Source organism: Mauremys mutica, chromosome 23 (assembly GCF_020497125.1).
Source record: "Mauremys mutica isolate MM-2020 ecotype Southern chromosome 23, ASM2049712v1, whole genome shotgun sequence".
Classification (NCBI taxonomy): domain Eukaryota; kingdom Metazoa; phylum Chordata; order Testudines; family Geoemydidae; genus Mauremys; species Mauremys mutica.
In genome coordinates, this window is record NC_059094.1 from 14,067,842 (window position 1) to 14,085,136 (window position 17,295).

General features: G+C 53.7%; 1 protein-coding gene across 1 annotated transcript; it reads left to right on the plus strand.

The window, feature by feature from the left end:
* The first annotated feature begins 1,919 nt into the window (after positions 1–1,919).
* HPCAL4 (hippocalcin like 4) lies at positions 1,920–15,845 on the plus strand. The gene is made up of 4 exons (XM_044997895.1): positions 1,920–2,087; positions 11,174–11,343; positions 12,216–12,431; positions 13,591–15,845. The coding sequence occupies exons 2-4, from the start codon at positions 11,182–11,184 to the stop codon at positions 13,786–13,788; spliced, it is 576 nt and encodes a 191-aa protein (XP_044853830.1). The 5' UTR covers positions 1,920–2,087; positions 11,174–11,181; the 3' UTR covers positions 13,789–15,845.
* The last annotated feature ends 1,450 nt before the right edge of the window (positions 15,846–17,295 follow it).

The following is a 17,295-nucleotide window of genomic DNA, read 5'->3' on the forward strand; positions in this document are numbered from 1 at the left end:
CCTTGTTCTGTGAGTCGTCAAGGTGGCTCAGGATCCATCTCTCTGTAGCCAAAGGATGCTGCATTTATTAGTATCAGCCCAGCTTTGTGGGTGGGCAGGACGCTTTACAGATCAGTGGAATATGACAGGTACCCCAGCATTGAACAGGCTCCAAGAACATGATCCATAGGTGCTGAGCACCCACAACTCTCTCTGACCTCCAGGGTGCTCAGTGCATGTTAGGATCACACGCTAAATTCGCCCTAACTCACTGAAGGACAGCAGTAGGGCAGAGCTGGTGTTAGCCCACTGGGGCCCTAAGCAGGAATATTCCCTCCCAGTTTTAAAACAGGCAAATATTAAAAAGTGAAGGGGGGGGGGCTTTGAGCTGCTCAGGGGCCTAGGCAGTTGCTTAGGCAATGCTCGCGCTACAGACCTTACAGCTGAACCACTACAGCTGCGCAGCTGTAGAGTCATCTAGTCCGGTCCCCTGCACTCATGGCACGACTCAGTATTATCTGGACCATCCCTGACAGGTGTTTGTCCTACCTGCTCTTAAAAATCCCCAATGATGGAGATTCCACCACCTCCCCAGGCAATTTATTCCAGTGCTTCACCACCCTGACAGTGAGGAAGTTTTTCCGAATGTCCAACCTAAACTGCCCTTGCTGCAATTTAAGCTAATTGCTTCTTGTCCTATCCTCAGAGGTTAAAGAGAACAATTCTTCTCCCTCCTCCTTGTAACAACCTTTTATGTACTTGACATAGTGCTGTCCGCACACCAGCGCTTCTGTCGGTGAAACTTGTGTCGGTCGGGGGTGTGGGTATGTGTGTGTGCTTTTTCACACTCCTGACCGACAAAAGTTTTACCAACAAAAGTGCTAGTGTAGACATAGCCTTAGTCCTCTTATGTCTAGTGCCGGCTCTGCACAAGAGGAAGGGTGGATTGTTATTCATTCCTCACTAGACCCCTGGCCAGGACTCTGGGGCAACACCCCTGAGACTCCATCCCAGACTTTATGCTACACCCAGTGCATGAGGGGGCAGGACATTGGGCACATGCACAGGAATGATCAATAAAGTTGAGTCATCTATCTTGCTAGCAAGGCTCAGTGACTTGGTAAGTCGGGCCACAGGTGGGCTCCATGTTAGCCCCTCCTTGGATTATTTAATGCCATGTACCTGGAATGCAGGCCGAGGTGAGGGCAGTGCTGCTGGCTCAGGTGGCGATAGGGAGGAGGCCTGGCATGCGGGGTCGGGAGGATGTTCAGGCATGGGGGGGGGGGGGCTGGGAGGAGTGAAAGCACGGAGCCTCACCCAGGCCAGGAGAGGCACAAGGCGAGCGGACAGAATGTCAGGGACCCCCCTGGGGCTGCTTTTGGCAGAGCTAAGGGAGATGTCCGCTCCCCACGGCCGCACAGCAGCGCTTTGGGGCAGCCCTGGGTGGCACGGGATGCTGCAGTGGGGTGGAAGCAACAACCAGGTGTGGTGCAGCTGGCAGGAATCAGCTGCAGAAGAGCTCGGTGTGGGCTCGAAAGCTTGTCTCTCTCTGCCCTCCGCCCCCCAAGTTGGTCCAACGAAAGCTATTCCCTCCCCCCCGCCCTTGCCTCCCTATAACATCCTGGGACCTGCATCTCTCCCCCATCCCAATCCCACCATGCCCTTATCCGGGAGAAGACAGAGCACAGGAGACCCCATGTCAGCCTGGGAGCAATCGCCCCCCTGCTCAGCACCCCGCGAGGCCAAGCGCCCCACGCCCCCGAGCACAGCGGGCAGGAGTCAGCCCCGCAGGCAGGCAGGCAGCCGGGGATCACGTTCCCAGCCCCACCTGTAGCAGGCTCTGCTGACTGACACTCCCCTCTCCCAATCAGCCTGGCAGCAGAACCAATCCGGCTCCTCCCTTCGAAGCGGGGCGGGGCGGGGCACATACTGATACAAGCCAGAAGGAGAAGCAGCTCCCAGGCAGATCAGGTGGGGGAAAGCGGGGCTCTCTGGAGTGCATGGGCAGGGAGCGTCCTCCTTCTCCTGAGACATCGCACCTGGGGCTGGCACCTCGCTGGGCCACAGAGACAACGGCAGCTTCACCTGCATCCCAGGCCACCTCCACGGTAAGAGGCACCTGGGAGAGTGAAAAATGCTCCAGGGACTCCTGCAGCCCCAGTGGCTTTAGGGGACAAAAGGGGTTTGGTAGAAATAAAATGGAGGTTTAGCAATAGCTGATGATCACACAATGTGTTGTGACTAAGGGGGCAGTGGGTCTGCTCAGCCAGCTGGCCCTGTCATGTGGCCTGCTCTGCTCACCCCCTCTTCTGACCCAGAGCGCCTTGCTGAGTGAGCTGTGTCTGGGGCACCACAGGAGCTGGTCCTAGCCAGGTGTTGTACTAGTGGCATCTTTTGCAAAGGGGTGTGTGTAAGTTAGTTGCTTCTCCTGAGGGAGCAAAGAGGCTGGGACTCTGGTTCCTTGGCTAACGTGCCCTATAGGCTTCATCTCAGAGCTTGCCCTGTGCTGGCATCAACCCAGAACTCTTGCTGCTCCTTCTGCAAAGTTTCCCACAGCTCTGGCAGTGGGTTTGGTGAGTGCGGCGCCTGATCTAAAATCCCAGTGTGGCTGGCAGGCATGGGGAGCCCTGCCTTTGGGAAATGACAGATGGGCTGGCTCTCAGGAGCTGCATTAAGCCCAGGGGAGCCTCCAAACCCAACCTCAGTCAAAGACCCTTAAGGTCTTTGGGGAGACATGTGCACAGACACCCGTCTCTACCCCATCCCTTTGTTTGCCTCCAGCTAGCAGGTTTGTGCAGCGCAGCGAGGACCGTGTCGTGCTGCAGATCCCAGCAGCGTGATTTTACGAGTGTATGTGGGGGAGGTGGGCTGGGGGGAGGGACTGTAAGGGTGGTTTTAATTTATGCTTCATTGTATTGGGGGGCAGTAAGGGGATCATTCCTGCACATAACTAGCACATGTGCACATGCTAGTATAATTCTTAATGTACCAAAGCTTTAGATTCGCTCCCCAATCCTAAAAGCAGCCATCTTGTCATTGCTGGCGGGAAGGCCCTGGTTTGGGAGGGGATCCCAGTGAGTCCCCTGAGTAATGATTTGGGTAAGAGGTATTGTAAGTGGTGGCATTGCTGTTCTGGAGGCCAGTGTCTCCAAAAAACTGTCTGCAATCCAGAGTCCTGTGTTCGGTCACAACAACAAGGCAGTTCCCCAGGGCTTCAGCCCACCAGGGTGCTGGCCACAGTGGGTTTTTTTTTTCCTTCCCCTGTTCCCCACTGCCTGCAGCAGGTACCGCGAGCTGCACACAGGCAGCAGGTCACAGGGAGACTTGTTTCATTGAGGTTCTGTTATCTTTTGACCAATCAGAACTCTGGAGGCATGTGGGGTGGGTTCTCCTTATCTTGGAGAACCTTCAGAAAGTGCCATTGCACGACCGGGAACGAACAACGTAACACACGCTCCAGCCCCCGGAATGAAGGAGCCCTTCCCAAACTCCACCATGTGCCTGCATTTTTGGATTGCACACGGTGTAATGTGTGTGTCTCGGCACGCACAGTGCTGATCGGTGCACACGCACCAGGCAGACTGTGTGCCGTGTACGTTCCATTGTGTGGACAAACAGTCTCTTACAATTCTGGGTCTTGCATCAAGCTGTTGCTATGGTTCTTTAACTGTTTGTGCAGCAGCTTGGGTGGGGCCACGATCAATAATTCTACAGCTCCTTTCATCCCGCACAGTCCCACAAGCAACCATGAACGTCTCCACTTAATCCCTTGTTCCACTGCTCAAGATGTAACTTCCTGCCTCTGGGGTTCGCTCCCCTTCCCTGCACAAAATGGAATTGTCCCAGCCCAGGAAGCCTTTTTATTATCTGTAAAAGCAGCAAAGAATCCTGTGGCACCTTATAGACTAACAGACGTTTTGCAGCATGAGCTTTCGTGGGTGAATACAACCAAAGAAGTGGGTATTCACCCACGAAAGCTCATGCTGCAAAACGTCTGTTAGTCTATAAGGTGCCACAGGATTCTTTGCTGCTTTTACAGAACCAGACTAACACGGCTACCCCTCTGATACTTTTTATTATCTGGCTCTTAAAATGACTCCTGAAGTGTGAACTAGATTGCATCAAATGGCAGCCTCAGAAATGTGGCTTTAGTGTCCCTTCTCTATGCATTCCCGTCTTGTGTGTGTATGCGTACACACACACACACACCCACCACTTGTACACTCACCTCTGCGCACACAATGGATATGAGTGCACAACCTGAATATGCATGTTCCTTATGTGTATGTAACCTGGCTAGCTATATTACATACCCAGGTGGTGTTGCACTCCTTACAGACCTACACATGAAATGTTTTCCTGTCTGCCCAAACCCACAGGGCTGAGCACACACTGCTAACGCCTGTCACTCCTTTCTGCTGCTCCCAGAGTGCTGGCTCAGCTCCTGCTGAATAGGGACCATGCAAATACCGCCCGTACCCTGCGGCATTCCTCACAACAGGTCTCACTGTTCTGTTATGCAAAGTGTGCCCGCTCTGGCCAACATGGGAACCTCCCTGAGCATCTACTGGGAAGGATTGTCCTTCCTGTCTCTGCACACTGGAGGGGATCCCTCAAGCCCAGCTGTCTCCCTTCCCTTGAACCCACCTGCCCTGCAATTCTTCTGCCTTTGTTCACAGCAATGGCTCTTGCACCAGGAAAATCCTGACTGCTTTAGGAGCAGAAGAGTTAATTCTCTCTCTGTAGCAGAGCTGCCTGTGCCTAGACTCAATCAGGAACTTGTGGTGATCTGCAGAGGGACACAGTCCCACTAAACGGAAGGAAGGGGGACTCCAGGAGGCCGTCTGAGCCCCACAATCAGAGGGGCTGGAGGAGCAGAACAGCTGTATCCAAGGCCTTTCTCTGACATTCAGAATCATAAATCTCTGCAGCAAGATGGAAAACACAGAGAATGGAGAATTTCCATGCACCATGTGAGTCCAAGAGAATAACTCGTGCGCTCTGGCTTCCTGTGTCTAGCAAATACTCGCACCACATCTTTCAGCCCACAGCACTCTGCAGGTTTAAACTGATTTACTGGCTGTAGCTTGGGATCCTGTCACTTGGCTGCTGAAATGCAGCCACTTCTGGGATGGAGCATAGCTACTGTGAAACAGCATAATTGCACCACAGTCTAGAAGGAAAACTGAGACAGGGAAGCATCTTCCCATTTTGCAGCTGGGGGAATTGGGGGCATGGAGAGGTGATGTGACTTGCTCAAGGCAGCATGGCTGGAACTAGCACTGCAGTGTTCCTGGCTCCTAGACTTGTGCTCTGGCCACTGCTCTCAATTAGAGCTGCAGGGAGAATTAGAAGTGGGAAGAAAGGAATTGACTGAAGTCCGGTTTCAGCCAAGGCATGAGTTTAACACTGAACTCTCTCGCACCCCCCTCCATCTCCTCCCGCCCCCCAAAGAGGCTGTACAATCTTTAATAGCAACAAGGAATTGGGACCTTGTTTTGCAAACAGCATGTGAAAAGTGGCATCTCTAGCAGCAGCAGCACCAAGCTGGGATCAGGGCTGGCTCCAGGGGTTTTGCCGCCCCAAGCAGCAAAAAAAGCTACAGTCGCAATCTGTGGCAATTCAGCGGGAGGTCCTTTGCTCTGAGCGGGAGCGAGTGACCCTCTGCCAAATTGCTGCCGAATACCTGGGCGTGCCGTCCCTAGCACCTGCTTGCTAAGCTGGTGCCTGGAGCCGGCCCTGGCTGGGATACGGGGCCAGTGTTGGCTCAGAAGAATCCTCATCAGCACGTCCTGCACTCTGGTGTTCCTGAGAGATCTCCCATCCAAGTGGTACAGGCCAGTCCAGTTTAGCACATGGGACCCTGTTAGATCCCAGACCCAGGTCTGCAGGCTCGTTAGGCTTTCTGGAGAAGAGATGCACTCCCTGTGGCAGTGGCTGTGACCCCTTGTTGTGAAATGGAGCTGGACTGTGAGGTGGTTATGCAGGTTTTTAGGAAGACAGGTCTGTGAGCATGCAGCAGGGCCTCTCACATTTTCCTGCTCTGAACTTCTCCGGCTGAGTCTTGGCGTAAGACTGGTGTGGGGATGGGGACACAGGGAGCTTCCCCTTGGCATGGACTTTTTTCTCTCTGACACTGCTGGTGCTGGCCATGGAGTGGGTGAAATCGAGCATTGCAGCACTTAATCTCATTCATCAGGACCAAAAGATCCACCCCTTTAACATATGGGGCAGGCAGCACTGAAGTGAAAGGTGCAGACAGCTTTATGTGAGGGACCCAAAGATCTCAAAAGCCAAGTCTCAGGGGACGAGCACTGGTGGGAGATGTAGAGGGAACCTGATTTTTTTTGCTTTGACCTCCCAGGTGGGACCACTAGCCATGATTTCTTCCCCTCCTTCTTCCCTAGAAGAGGATGATTTAATCTTGTGGGTGTTTTTTCCCTCCCTGAAGCACAAAGGTCTGTGGAAGTAAAAGGCACAGGGGGAAGAGTTGGCTGGTAGCTTTGGGGATGCTGCTACTGTTGGCAACCATCTCTCCACAGTGGAGCTGTCGCCATGGCAACCTCCTCAGCACCAGCTCCTATATGTACCAGAGTAATGAGGAGATTGTCCCTGCCCCCCTTCAGCGTGAGCACAAACAGACCTGGGGGAAGGGGAGTGAAGGGGGTGGCTCGGCCTCTGTCCCCTCGCAGCTGCGCCTCCCTATGCCTGAGACGGACCAGGAATTTGGGCAGTGTCTGCTCCACTTAGGCCTGGAGACAGTCCAGTGGTGGGGGAGAGTGTAGAGGTGGTGGGTTTTGGGGGAGGCAAAGCTGCATTGACATGCTCCTCCATTGCATGTGTCAGGGAAGGAGCAAATGTGTTGCTTCTGCAGTGGGTGAAGTTGCAGGGGTGGGAAGTCACTGGGGGGGGAAGTCCCCCAAAAATCAGGAGGGGAAATAGACAGGAAAGAGACCCAAGCTAGGGCAAGGCCAGGTTCTTCATGATGCTAAGTGCCCTCAGCTCCCGTTGAGGTCTGTGGCAGTTGAGACCCTCGGCTCGGGGATGCCAAGAAGGATTGGGATGGGTGCAGTTTGTGAGTGAGACTGGCTGCAACTGTTCTGGAGTGTGGCAGCTGGGAATTCACAAACGGGGGTTCTTGAAACGTCCGAACTCCGCTTAGAGATCCTTCTGCTCTGTCTAAGCAAAATGTCTGTGGCAGAGCAGGAGCCCCAAGGCTGTGGCATTGTTCTAGCCCATTCGTGCAGTAACGGTGGGGAGGTGGGTGCCAGGCAGGATACAAACCCCAAACTCCACCCGCAGAGTGGGGAGAGCAGTAACTGAGTGGCTTGGTGCATTTAGGCCCTGAGGGAGAGCTCCCCCCCAGAGGAGATAAGGGAATCTGCATCATCCGGTGTCCTGAGTGGGTCCCTGTCACGAGCAGCAGGTCTCATTCCAACCAGTAACTCTCTGAGATCAGCTTTGAGCTTGGAGATGAAATGTTAGTGCCAAGCATGCGGTTGCTGGTGTTCTGCCTTCTGTTCCCAGATGGTGCCGCAGCATCCCATAATAAAATCCCCATGTCTTCATTTCCTCCTTCCCCCACCCCCCCCACACGCCCACCCACCTCAACCTCTGGCCCACGTGTGTTGGAGCAAAATCCACCTCGGCTGAGAAACCTGCTGAGGTTCAAGGGGTGACTTAGGCTTTGGCTACACTTACACTTCAAAGCGCTGCTGCGGTAGCTGCCGCGGCAGCGCTTTGAAGCGCTAAGTGTAGTCAAAGCGCCAGCGCTGGGAGAGAGCTCCCAGGTTAACCTCGCTGAAGGTTAAACTTGCAGATCTAGACACCTACATTTATTGTCTCCGATTGCTCAACACCAAAAATCACTGGAGGAGAACACCGCAGCAGGGGACTAGAGAGCTCTCCCAGCACTGTCCGTACTCCACCTCCCTGTGGGGAATAACGGACAGCGCTGGGAGCCGCGCTCCCAGCGCTGGGGCTTTGACCACACTGGCGCTTTGCAGCGCCGCAATTTGCAGCGCTGGAGAGGGTGTGTTTTCACACCCTGCTGCAGCGCTGCAAATTTGTAAGTGTAGCCAAGCCCTTAAAGACACAGGCTGGGCAGAGCTTATGCTCTTCCAGGAGCCTGCTTCTCCCCCTCCAGCAGTTCTCCACCGGCTTCATCGGGAGAGAGTGATAAGCAGAGAGTGAGTGGGTTGAGCTAGGCAGCTGTTGTGAGTTGGGGGGTGAACTTGGCTTAGTGTAATTGGGAACTTCTCTTGTTCAGCAATGGGGCAATCCCTGTGTCATACTTGGGGGGGCATCTGAAATCAAAGGACCCAGGGACATCTCCTCTCCCAGGCCCTGACCTCGCTGAAGGTTAAACTTGCAGATCTAGACGCCTACATTTATTGTCTCCGATTGCTCAACACCAAAAATCACTGGAGGAGAACACCGCAGCAGGGGACTAGATGCCTGACACACCTTCTCTTGTGCAGAGTGGGACGGTCCCTCCGCCAGCCAGCTCTGCTTACAGGGCGAGTTCTCTTCCTGCATGCCTGATTGCACAGTATCCAGGACAGAGACATTAACATCCGTACCAAGAGACTACACAACTGGCCTGTGATCCCAAACGAGGTTGGCTCAGCCTCTGATCTTCACTGAAATCAATGGCAAAACTTCTATTGATGGCCCTGAGGCACTTATCAGCTCAGTTGCTTCTGTAGACAGACGGTTGCAGGTTCAAGTCCCACCCTGTGACTTGGGCTTGGAACTAATAGAGACTCAGGAAGGCGCTGTGCTGCTGAGGTCTGTGCTAGGAAGGAGCATCATTTATTTGTGAGCATTTTGAGACTGTCGTCAGTGACAGTCTCTGTCTTCTCTTGGGGCAAGGAACAAGATGTCCTAGGTTTCCCAGGACAGTACAGGAAGTGGCTGACATGGAGGGGGAGACAGAGGAGTGCCAAAGCAGATGTCTGTAAATCACTGGCACTTAAAGTGCCATATTTTGGAAGATGCATCAAACTGAGATCTGGGCTTGTCTGTTGTTCTGGTCTGTCTCCTGGTGAACTTAAACATCCAATTTTCTTTATTTTTTTTTTTGAGCGTACAAGGTAACACCAGTGTCCTCTGGCCAACCATCTGCCATTCGATTAAACAGCAAATAATGACCCAGGCTGTGTGGGAGCGATTGCTGAAAACTAGGCAGATTGTTTCTTTGCCTAGGCAGTCCCTGACTTGCCAGGATTGTGCTTCTCTGTGCATTGCCGTGGGAGAGCCTGGGCATGAAAGGAGCTGCGTGAAAGCAAGTGCTATTTTATAAAGGGCTGACTGATGCAGACAGGCAAATGTCAGAGCAGCCCCAGCAGCAACTTTGAAATCATGACCTCCACCGTACTGCAGCCCAATGCAACACGCTTGCTAAATGTCGCCCTCTGCTGGTTAGAGCACAAAGGATGAGAGCCTACTACTACTTGTTCATGGATTTACTCCCTTTTCGCTCAATTGGTATAGGTATCTGCTTTAGAATTGAAAGTCTTGAGCTCTGTCTTGGGACCTATGTCTGGGGTGGTTGTGACCTCTTTGGAGCACCTGTACCCTCTCCTCTGCTTCCTAGCTAACCTCCCACAGTGGGGATTTGGCATCCATCGCTGGAATTCATTAGACACTCGTTCCCCGCTCAGGAATTCATCACTGTAAATACTTTGCTGTTATATTGCACCTGTTGTATAAGAATCTCAAAGCATTTGCCAGGCACTCATTAAGACTAACAGTGCTCCACTTGGAGAGGTATAACAGCTGTTCTATAGATGGGGAAACTGAGGCATAAAGGCTGACCTGTGAATTGCCTGAGCTTGCAGAGCAATGCAGTCTCACGAATAGCAGTCAGAAATCATGCCTCCCCACTCTGACCACAGCAACAGCACCAGATTATTATCTGTAGCTACTCAAATATTTTCCTGCAGCCTCTTTGTTCCCCGAACCCTTCCCTCTGGATCTAGTCTATTGACACTTGCATCAGGAGGAAAAAGCAGCCAGCCTTGTGTGGAGAAGGGGTGTGTTTTTTGGGTGGGGCGATGTCTCAAATTCCTCCCTATATCAGTGCTGGCAACACTCCACTATCTGGAATTCTTAGATGTGGCCAGGTGCACGCCTATTGGGCTAAAAGGTGGATCGGTTTGTCTGAGCAAAGTAAGCGGGGGGCGGGGGGCAGACCCTCAGGATTGCCAAACCCAAACATTCAAAAATCACAAACTTTTGGCTTAAAAAATTACAAGATTTTTCTCTAAACTTGGGCTTCTGTTTCTTTGCCTGCTTGGTTCCGAGCTTCTTGGGCTACACTCAAGTGACACTTTTCAAGCTCTTCCTCTGTCTCCATGAGGGCTAGAAATGTACTTTTTTAAAAAAACAGAGATTCTTCTGTACTCACGGGACTGCAGGCACCAGGGCTTCAACTTCAACCTCAAATATCAGGAGTCTCCCAATAAACCCAGGAGAGAGTCTTCTCAGCTGCTCCTGAAGCCTATTTTACACTGTGGTAGGTGCCGTGAGACAGAGTCACTGGGCCCTGAGGTTTTACTGGCCATGAGGGCAGGCACCAATGACTGGTAGGTGGGGTGTTGGCCAAGGTCTGTCTCATGGTGTCCAGACAAGACTTGAAAGTGAGCGATGTCAGATGGTGCTCCTGGGATCAGCTGTTGAGTCTCTCCTCTGTAGGAGCCAGGATGGCCCTAGTCACAAATGCTACTGCAAGTGTTGCTGGTTAAGGCCCAAAGAGACATGGTTAGTATGGAAACATCCACGCCGCAAACAACCCCACTGAGTGGTGGGGAGGGCAGGCAGATCTTCTCAGGGCTTTGAGCTGTGTGAGAGGTGGCTAGTGAGTCACATTCATCAGTCACAGGCTTTTTCCAGTAGCGTTTCTATCTCCTCTGAAATGTTGGTAATGTTGATACTTGATGCTTCCAAGACCTTTGACAATGTCAGTGTTCTGTACAAAGCTTAACTAGCGAACCCTCCCGTACACACCCATGAGGCTGGTCAGCAGGATTACCCTCATTTTGCAGAGAGGGAGCGGGGGAAACTGAGGCACGGAGATGAAGCGACGTGTCAGTGGCACAGCTGGGAAGGGAGCCCAGGAATTCCTGTCTCTCGGCCCTCTCCCTAACACTGTCAGTACTTCAGTGTCTAGGAACTGTGCTGTTCTTTCCAGAGTCCGTGATGGGGAAACACAACAGTAAGCTGGCCCCCGAGATGCTGGACGACCTGGTGAGAAGCACAGAGTTCAGTGAGCAGGAGCTAAAGCAGTGGTACAAGGGCTTCCTGAAGGACTGTCCCACCGGCATCCTCAACCTGGATGAATTCCAGCAGCTCTACATCAAGGTACAGGGGAGGGAGGAAGATGGTCAGTGTTGGGTGGATGGGGGCAGGGGCTGAGTGAGCTGCTGGGAAACGTGAGGCTACGGCTGTTTAAAGGGCTGCATTTGGTAACTAGCTGAGACAACGAACGCCTCTGGGTGAAGGGAGTGATACAACAGCCAGAGGTCCAAGAGTACCACTGAACTGCCCCGTTCACTGGTGGTGCTGTCTGGACTCTGACCTCTCAGCAGAGCATTATGGTTAGGGTGAAACTGGGACTCGCTGCTGGCCGTGGCTGGCTCAGCACAGCCTGAGGGATGGATTGTTCTTGCAAAGCTCTTGTAGATCTCCCTCTGCTAGCAGGATCCTGGGCTGGCGCCACAGAACCCCGACCATGCTCTAAGCTACCAAATGTTTGATTGTTCCTTCCGAGTCCAATCGGAACAAGACCGTAACAGCCCCCCGCCCCCCAAAAACCTCTATCTGCAGGCTGAGACATGCCCTGAATGTGTCTCCTCAAGTATGTGATTGCCCTGGTGTTTTCCCACACCCCTTTCTCTGCAGTGATAAAGTGGCCATATTTAGACTTCAGATTCCCTTAAACTTTAGATAAGCCTCTTACTATAGTGGGGGGTGGTGAGGGGAGGTAAAGAAGTCCTCTAAAGTTCTTGCCTCCAGCCAGGCCTTCACAGATTTGTGCCTAGAATCAAACAGGTCCAAATCTTACCCCTTTTCCCCCCTGGCTGTTATGTCTAAGTTGATGCCCTCTCTCGCTCTCTATTAGAAATACTGATTCTGTGTATCTGTCTCTAAGCAGCAACGAATCCCGTATGCTCCCTTGCACCACAGGTCCTCTGTCTCTCTAGATCTCTTGCTAGCCTCTTCTCGCCCTGCAGTTTTTCCCATATGGAGATGCTTCCAAGTTTGCCCAGCACGCCTTCCGCACATTTGATAAGAACGGGGATGGGACGATCGACTTCCGGGAGTTCATCTGTGCCCTGTCCGTCACCTCCAGGGGAAGCTTTGAGCAGAAGCTGAACTGGGCCTTTGAGATGTACGACCTAGACGGAGACGGGAAGATAACTCGCTTGGAGATGCTAGAAATAATTGAGGTATTGGAATGCACTGACCTCTCTGCCACCGTGAAGACAGTGGGGTCAAAGATGCTGCAGTGGGCTGGTTCTGATCATCCGCCCCAGCACTGATGGGAGGCGGGAGAGCGGGACCAAGCGACTAGAATAGAAGCCCTTTCAAAAAAAAATGCAGCTCACAAGTGTCCAAACCCAAAAACGACTCCAGTGTAAACCAAGCCCCAAACCATAGGTAATAAAGACCCTTGGCCCCTAGTGGTAAATCCATCTTCCCCCAGAGCATTAGCCCTTCCTATGTCCCTCCCAAGAGCTAAGTCCCCATGCTCGATCACAGACTCACCTCTGGCAATGAAGGCCCTGCCTCGGGTGCAGACTGGGCCCTGAAGCCATGCAGGGCCGGATCTGCTGGCGCTAATAGATGCAGCTCTGTGCTGATTGGAATGGCACCAGGTTATGTCAGCAGACGGCCTGGCCCACAGGCCCTGCAGCAGGGGAAGAGAGACCGGCAGGTGGGTATGTCTACTCTGCAGCCTAGGGCATAACTTTTGGCACCGGTGAAGCTACCTGCATCAGCACACTGCAAAATAGCTATGTAACCATGGCTACACGAGGGGTGGTCCAGGGTAGCCACCGGATACAATCACACCGGCCCCCTGGCATGTACTTTACTTTGTAAGCACACTGGCTCAGTCCAAGCTAGTGCCGGTGTAGCTACTCGAGCTGGAAGTTACCCGTGGCCGCATGGATCTAGCCAGGGGGTGTCTCTATGCTGCAGTCAGTGAGGTGTGACTGCAGCGTGTGTCGACCCACCTGAGCTACATGGATGCTCGCTCAAGGAACAGCAGCAGCAGGGGTGGGGGCCGTTCAGGTAGGTGGGCAGGCAGGGCTTCAGGTGACGGGGTGGCTTGTAGCACAGGTAGGCCTACCCTTTAATCCAGGTAGCATGGCTAATAGTAGCCGTGTGGCTATGGCGGCCCGGGCTAGCTCCCTGTGCCGTGCTATTGTTACTCGTGCTAGCTGGATTAAAGCTAACATGGATACACCTGTCTGTTCTACAGCCACCCCTTCACTTGCTGTGTGGACCCGCTCAGCCCTGCCCCCGCTAGCGTGGTGTTACCGCGGTGCGGAAGGGGCCCTCCTGGGTACTTCACCTCTCTTCCCTCTGTCCTTCATGCCTCAGGCCATTTACAAGATGGTGGGGACGGTCATCATGATGAGAATGAACCAGGACGGGCTGACGCCCCAGCAGCGGGTTGACAAGATCTTCACCAAGATGGACAAGGACAAGGACGACCAGATCACCCTGGAGGAGTTCAAGGAAGCTGCCAAGAGCGACCCCTCTATTGTCCTCCTCCTGCAGTGTGACATGCAGAAATAGAGGTTTCCCCGCAGACTCCAGCTGGACTGCCCGAGGCCGCGTGCCCCAGCATACCGGTTCCCACCCTCCCTGCCACCTTGCACCCAGCCCCTGCTTCCCAGAGCTGTGCACTCAGCTGCCTGGGGCAGAGTTCGTTCTGCTTGCAGCCTTCCACTTCCTAACCTCTACATCCCACTCCCTGAGCGCCCCCGAAGGGACTGCCTGAGCCACGTGCCATGTTAGAACCCTCTGAACAACTCCCACCCACCCCCTCTAACCTCACAGCCCATCCCTTATGGATGCATCCTGGGATCGCGCTGCCAGGAGGGCATCTGCTCTTCTTTCTCCGCCTAGCCCCCAATACCAGCTTAAGCCTCCTCAGTACTTAAATCCCCAGACCCCTGAAGTGGCCTGTCCAAGGCAGTGTTCACCCCATAACTGACATCAAGCCTTCTGGCTCCCCCAAAATGCTGCTTTCTCATCCCTAGTTCGCTGGTTTCAAACAGCCCAGCTGGGGTTGTATGAACTGGAATCCCTGCCCCCCCCCCCCATTAAACCTGATTCCTGGTGATGCCCCAAACTAGCCTGTTGCCGTACTCCTTGCTGCCAGTCCTGACCGTCTCTTCCCTCCCCCACACGACGTACCCCAGACCTCCATACCCTGGGCCCCAGTCCTTAGCCTCACAAGAGAGTTGCTGTCCTGCAGTCTCGGCCTCTCCCTTCACTGCTGTCAGCAGCCAGCGGTGGTTGCTGGGCTCCCATAGGTGAGGCACTTGCAGCGTTGTGTGGCGTTTAGAAAGAACGGATTCTGCTGCCTCCTACCATATGGTGCAGCTGTAAAACCCCAGAGTGCCGCGTTCTGTCTGGCTAACGAGGAGCATTGCGGAGCCAGCAGCTTTGGGGTTCAGATGCGTTTTCATGCACCCCTCTTTTCATCTTGAAATTAATCTATATTTAAACTGCCCCCTCTGCTCCCCCAGGCCAGCCAGAAATCAAAGCAACCCTCGAATGCAGGCCTTCTCAGTGGGCTAAGGAAGGAGCTATTGGTGCTGTATGCTCCCGTCAGAGGCAGCCCTGGAGTCGAGCCATTGGACAGCTAATCTCCAGAGTCCCTTTTCCTGTTGCCCTGGCGTGTTGGGGCTGGTCCCGTGTTCAAATGGCTCTTGTCTGCCTGGGTCCGAGGGAGGCCAGAGCTGAGCAGACGTCTCGCTGTTAACATGAACGCCCACTAGGACACTTAGTGCAGGTTTGTGGAAGCAAGTTCCTTGTGATTTGGGTGCGGTGGGTTTATCGTTAATAGTAAGTACAGGCTTTAGTCCTCCGCTGTGGGTGGAGTACAGAGATTCTGCCTGTTGGTGGCATTGCTAGAGGTGGGTATTTTCTGGCTTAATCTCCTTGTGGCAGGAAGAGTCTAGGCCCGTCTAGCTTAGCTGGAAGAGACTGACTTGATTTGTTTTGAGTCCTGGGTGTCTCATCTGCTCCCAAGCGCAGCAGGGCGGAGGGACAACCCGCAGCGCAGGACAGCGTCCCATGCATTGCTCAGCACTCGCGTGACCTTTGCAGCTGGGTAGCAGTGTTGACTCTCTGCAGCAGCAACCCATCTGGAGAGGGTATAAAGTGAGGGGTGGGTTGAGGGGAAAGAGAGGGGGGGCTGTCTGGAGCTGGGGGACAACAGCACAGCAGTGATGGGGTGAAATGTGATGAGTCTGGGTCAGGGATGGTGGTGGAGGGCGCGCGCACACACACGCACGCACGGATTGTGGGAGTGACATGGGGAGCAGCAGAACAGCTGGGATCAGGTGGTGATTGTGGTCTCCACGAGGACCTATCCAACCAGGGGGGTTGCTTCACAGAGTAGGTTTGAGGGCCTGGGAGTGATTTCATGAGAGACATTTTTTAACTGCATCTCCCCTCCCCAGCCTGCCGCCTCTGCCCTTCTCCAACCCCAGGACAGTTGTTTGTTCACAGATGTGTATCTAGTCTGCTCATTGTGGTTTTGATTATTGTAATAACTGTTAGGAAGCCGTGGAGTTGTCTATATATTTTTTTAACTGAAAAATAAAATGTGTCCCACAAGGGTTTCCACGGAGCAGTTATTGGTGATGCCGGGGCAGCGTAACCGCCTCTAGGTCACCCATTCGCCTGCTGCAGTAATAACCAACATCAGCTTGGTTTCTCCCGCGGCTTTTGCTTCTCAATAGTTGACAAAATTCTGACAACTGCACCGGGCTCCAGCCTGTTGTCCATTCCTGCCGCTGCTGTGCATGCTGGGATGGGCCATTCCACCTGGAGCGAGACTGATGAAGGATTTGTGGAAAGGGCCAGACCCCAGGATGTTATGTGACTCCTCCTAGAATCGTGGTTGGGTTCTTCCAGCCCCAGGAGCTGTAGCCAGCTACAGGCCTGAGGTGAGGAGTTAACAGAGGTGAGAATCCTTAACTCCATCTGAGAGAGAGGTGGGTTGATGTGGGCAGCAAGAGGTTTCTTGCTAGACACCCCCCAAAGAACTCGTCCAATGTTCTGAGTGATTAGCTTGGGTCACCAGGCTCTTCAGATATCCCGGGGACCTGCACATCCTGGCCTGGGAAGCTACCTTAGATAAAGCTGCTGGGCTCACCCCTGCCCCGTGAGTAAGGTTAGTGGCAGCTGAGTGAAAGGGGACAGTCTCTTCCCTCAGGCAACTTCACCCAGTTTGTTTGCTTTGGGAGTCAGTATGTGGATACCCTGAATGGAGGGGTTGAAATGCCCCTGAAAACTGAGCAAACATTCACAACCCTGCCCCCCTCCTGGCTTTATCTCCGTCCCAGCCAAAGCATCACCCTGGCTTTGCCTGGCTGTTGATGAACCTGGTTTCCACTCTCTGGCAGAGCCCTGCCTCGTGCCTGCTACAAGCCGAATGTAGGGCCAGATCCTGCCCCTTGCTTGGTGGGCGTAGAGCCTCGTCCCCAAAGGGGACGTCTGTAAAAACCCCTTTCCCCGAGGGTCAGCGCTCAGGGCCATTGACACGGGCTCAGGCTTTGGGGCTAAACGTTGCAGTGTAGACAGTTGAGCTTGGGCTGAGGCCCATCCCCCTTGTGGGGTGCCAGAGGCTTGGGCCGGAGCCTAACGTCTACACTGCAATGTTTAGCCCCAAGCCCTGTGACCTCCAGCCTTTGCTGTGCTGTCGCAGGGGTCCTTTGCTGCAGTGTAGCGGGACCTAAAGGGACTTCTGGGGAGCCAGCTGCTTCAGGGCGTGCTCCAGGGGGGCTGATCCCCCACCCCCCGAGCAGGGGGAGTGCAGGGCTTGGACAGCACCTAGCCCAAAGGGCCCCTCAGGCCCTATTGTAATTAACATGATTAACAATTAATTAAGGGCTGGGCTGTCGCTGCAGAATCCAAAATTCATAGACCCTCTGCTCCAGCCCTCTGGGCAGGGGGTGAGGTGGGCACAGGGGCTGTTAACATCACTGTAGCCATGGGTTGCTGTGCATCTCTCGGCAGATGCTCTGGGGAGCTTGAAGTGGGTGTGTGTGTGGGGGGGGGGGGAGG

Excerpts from the sequence above, each read along its gene's own strand:
- HPCAL4 (XM_044997895.1), top strand. The coding sequence starts at position 11,182 with ATGGGGAAACACAACAGTAAGCTGGCCCCCGAGATGCTGGACGACCTG. Across the intron at positions 11,344-12,215 it reads TCCAGCAGCTCTACATCAAG|TTTTTCCCATATGGAGATGC; the intron begins GTACAGGGGAGG and ends CTCGCCCTGCAG. Across the intron at positions 12,432-13,590 it reads AGATGCTAGAAATAATTGAG|GCCATTTACAAGATGGTGGG; the intron begins GTATTGGAATGC and ends TTCATGCCTCAG.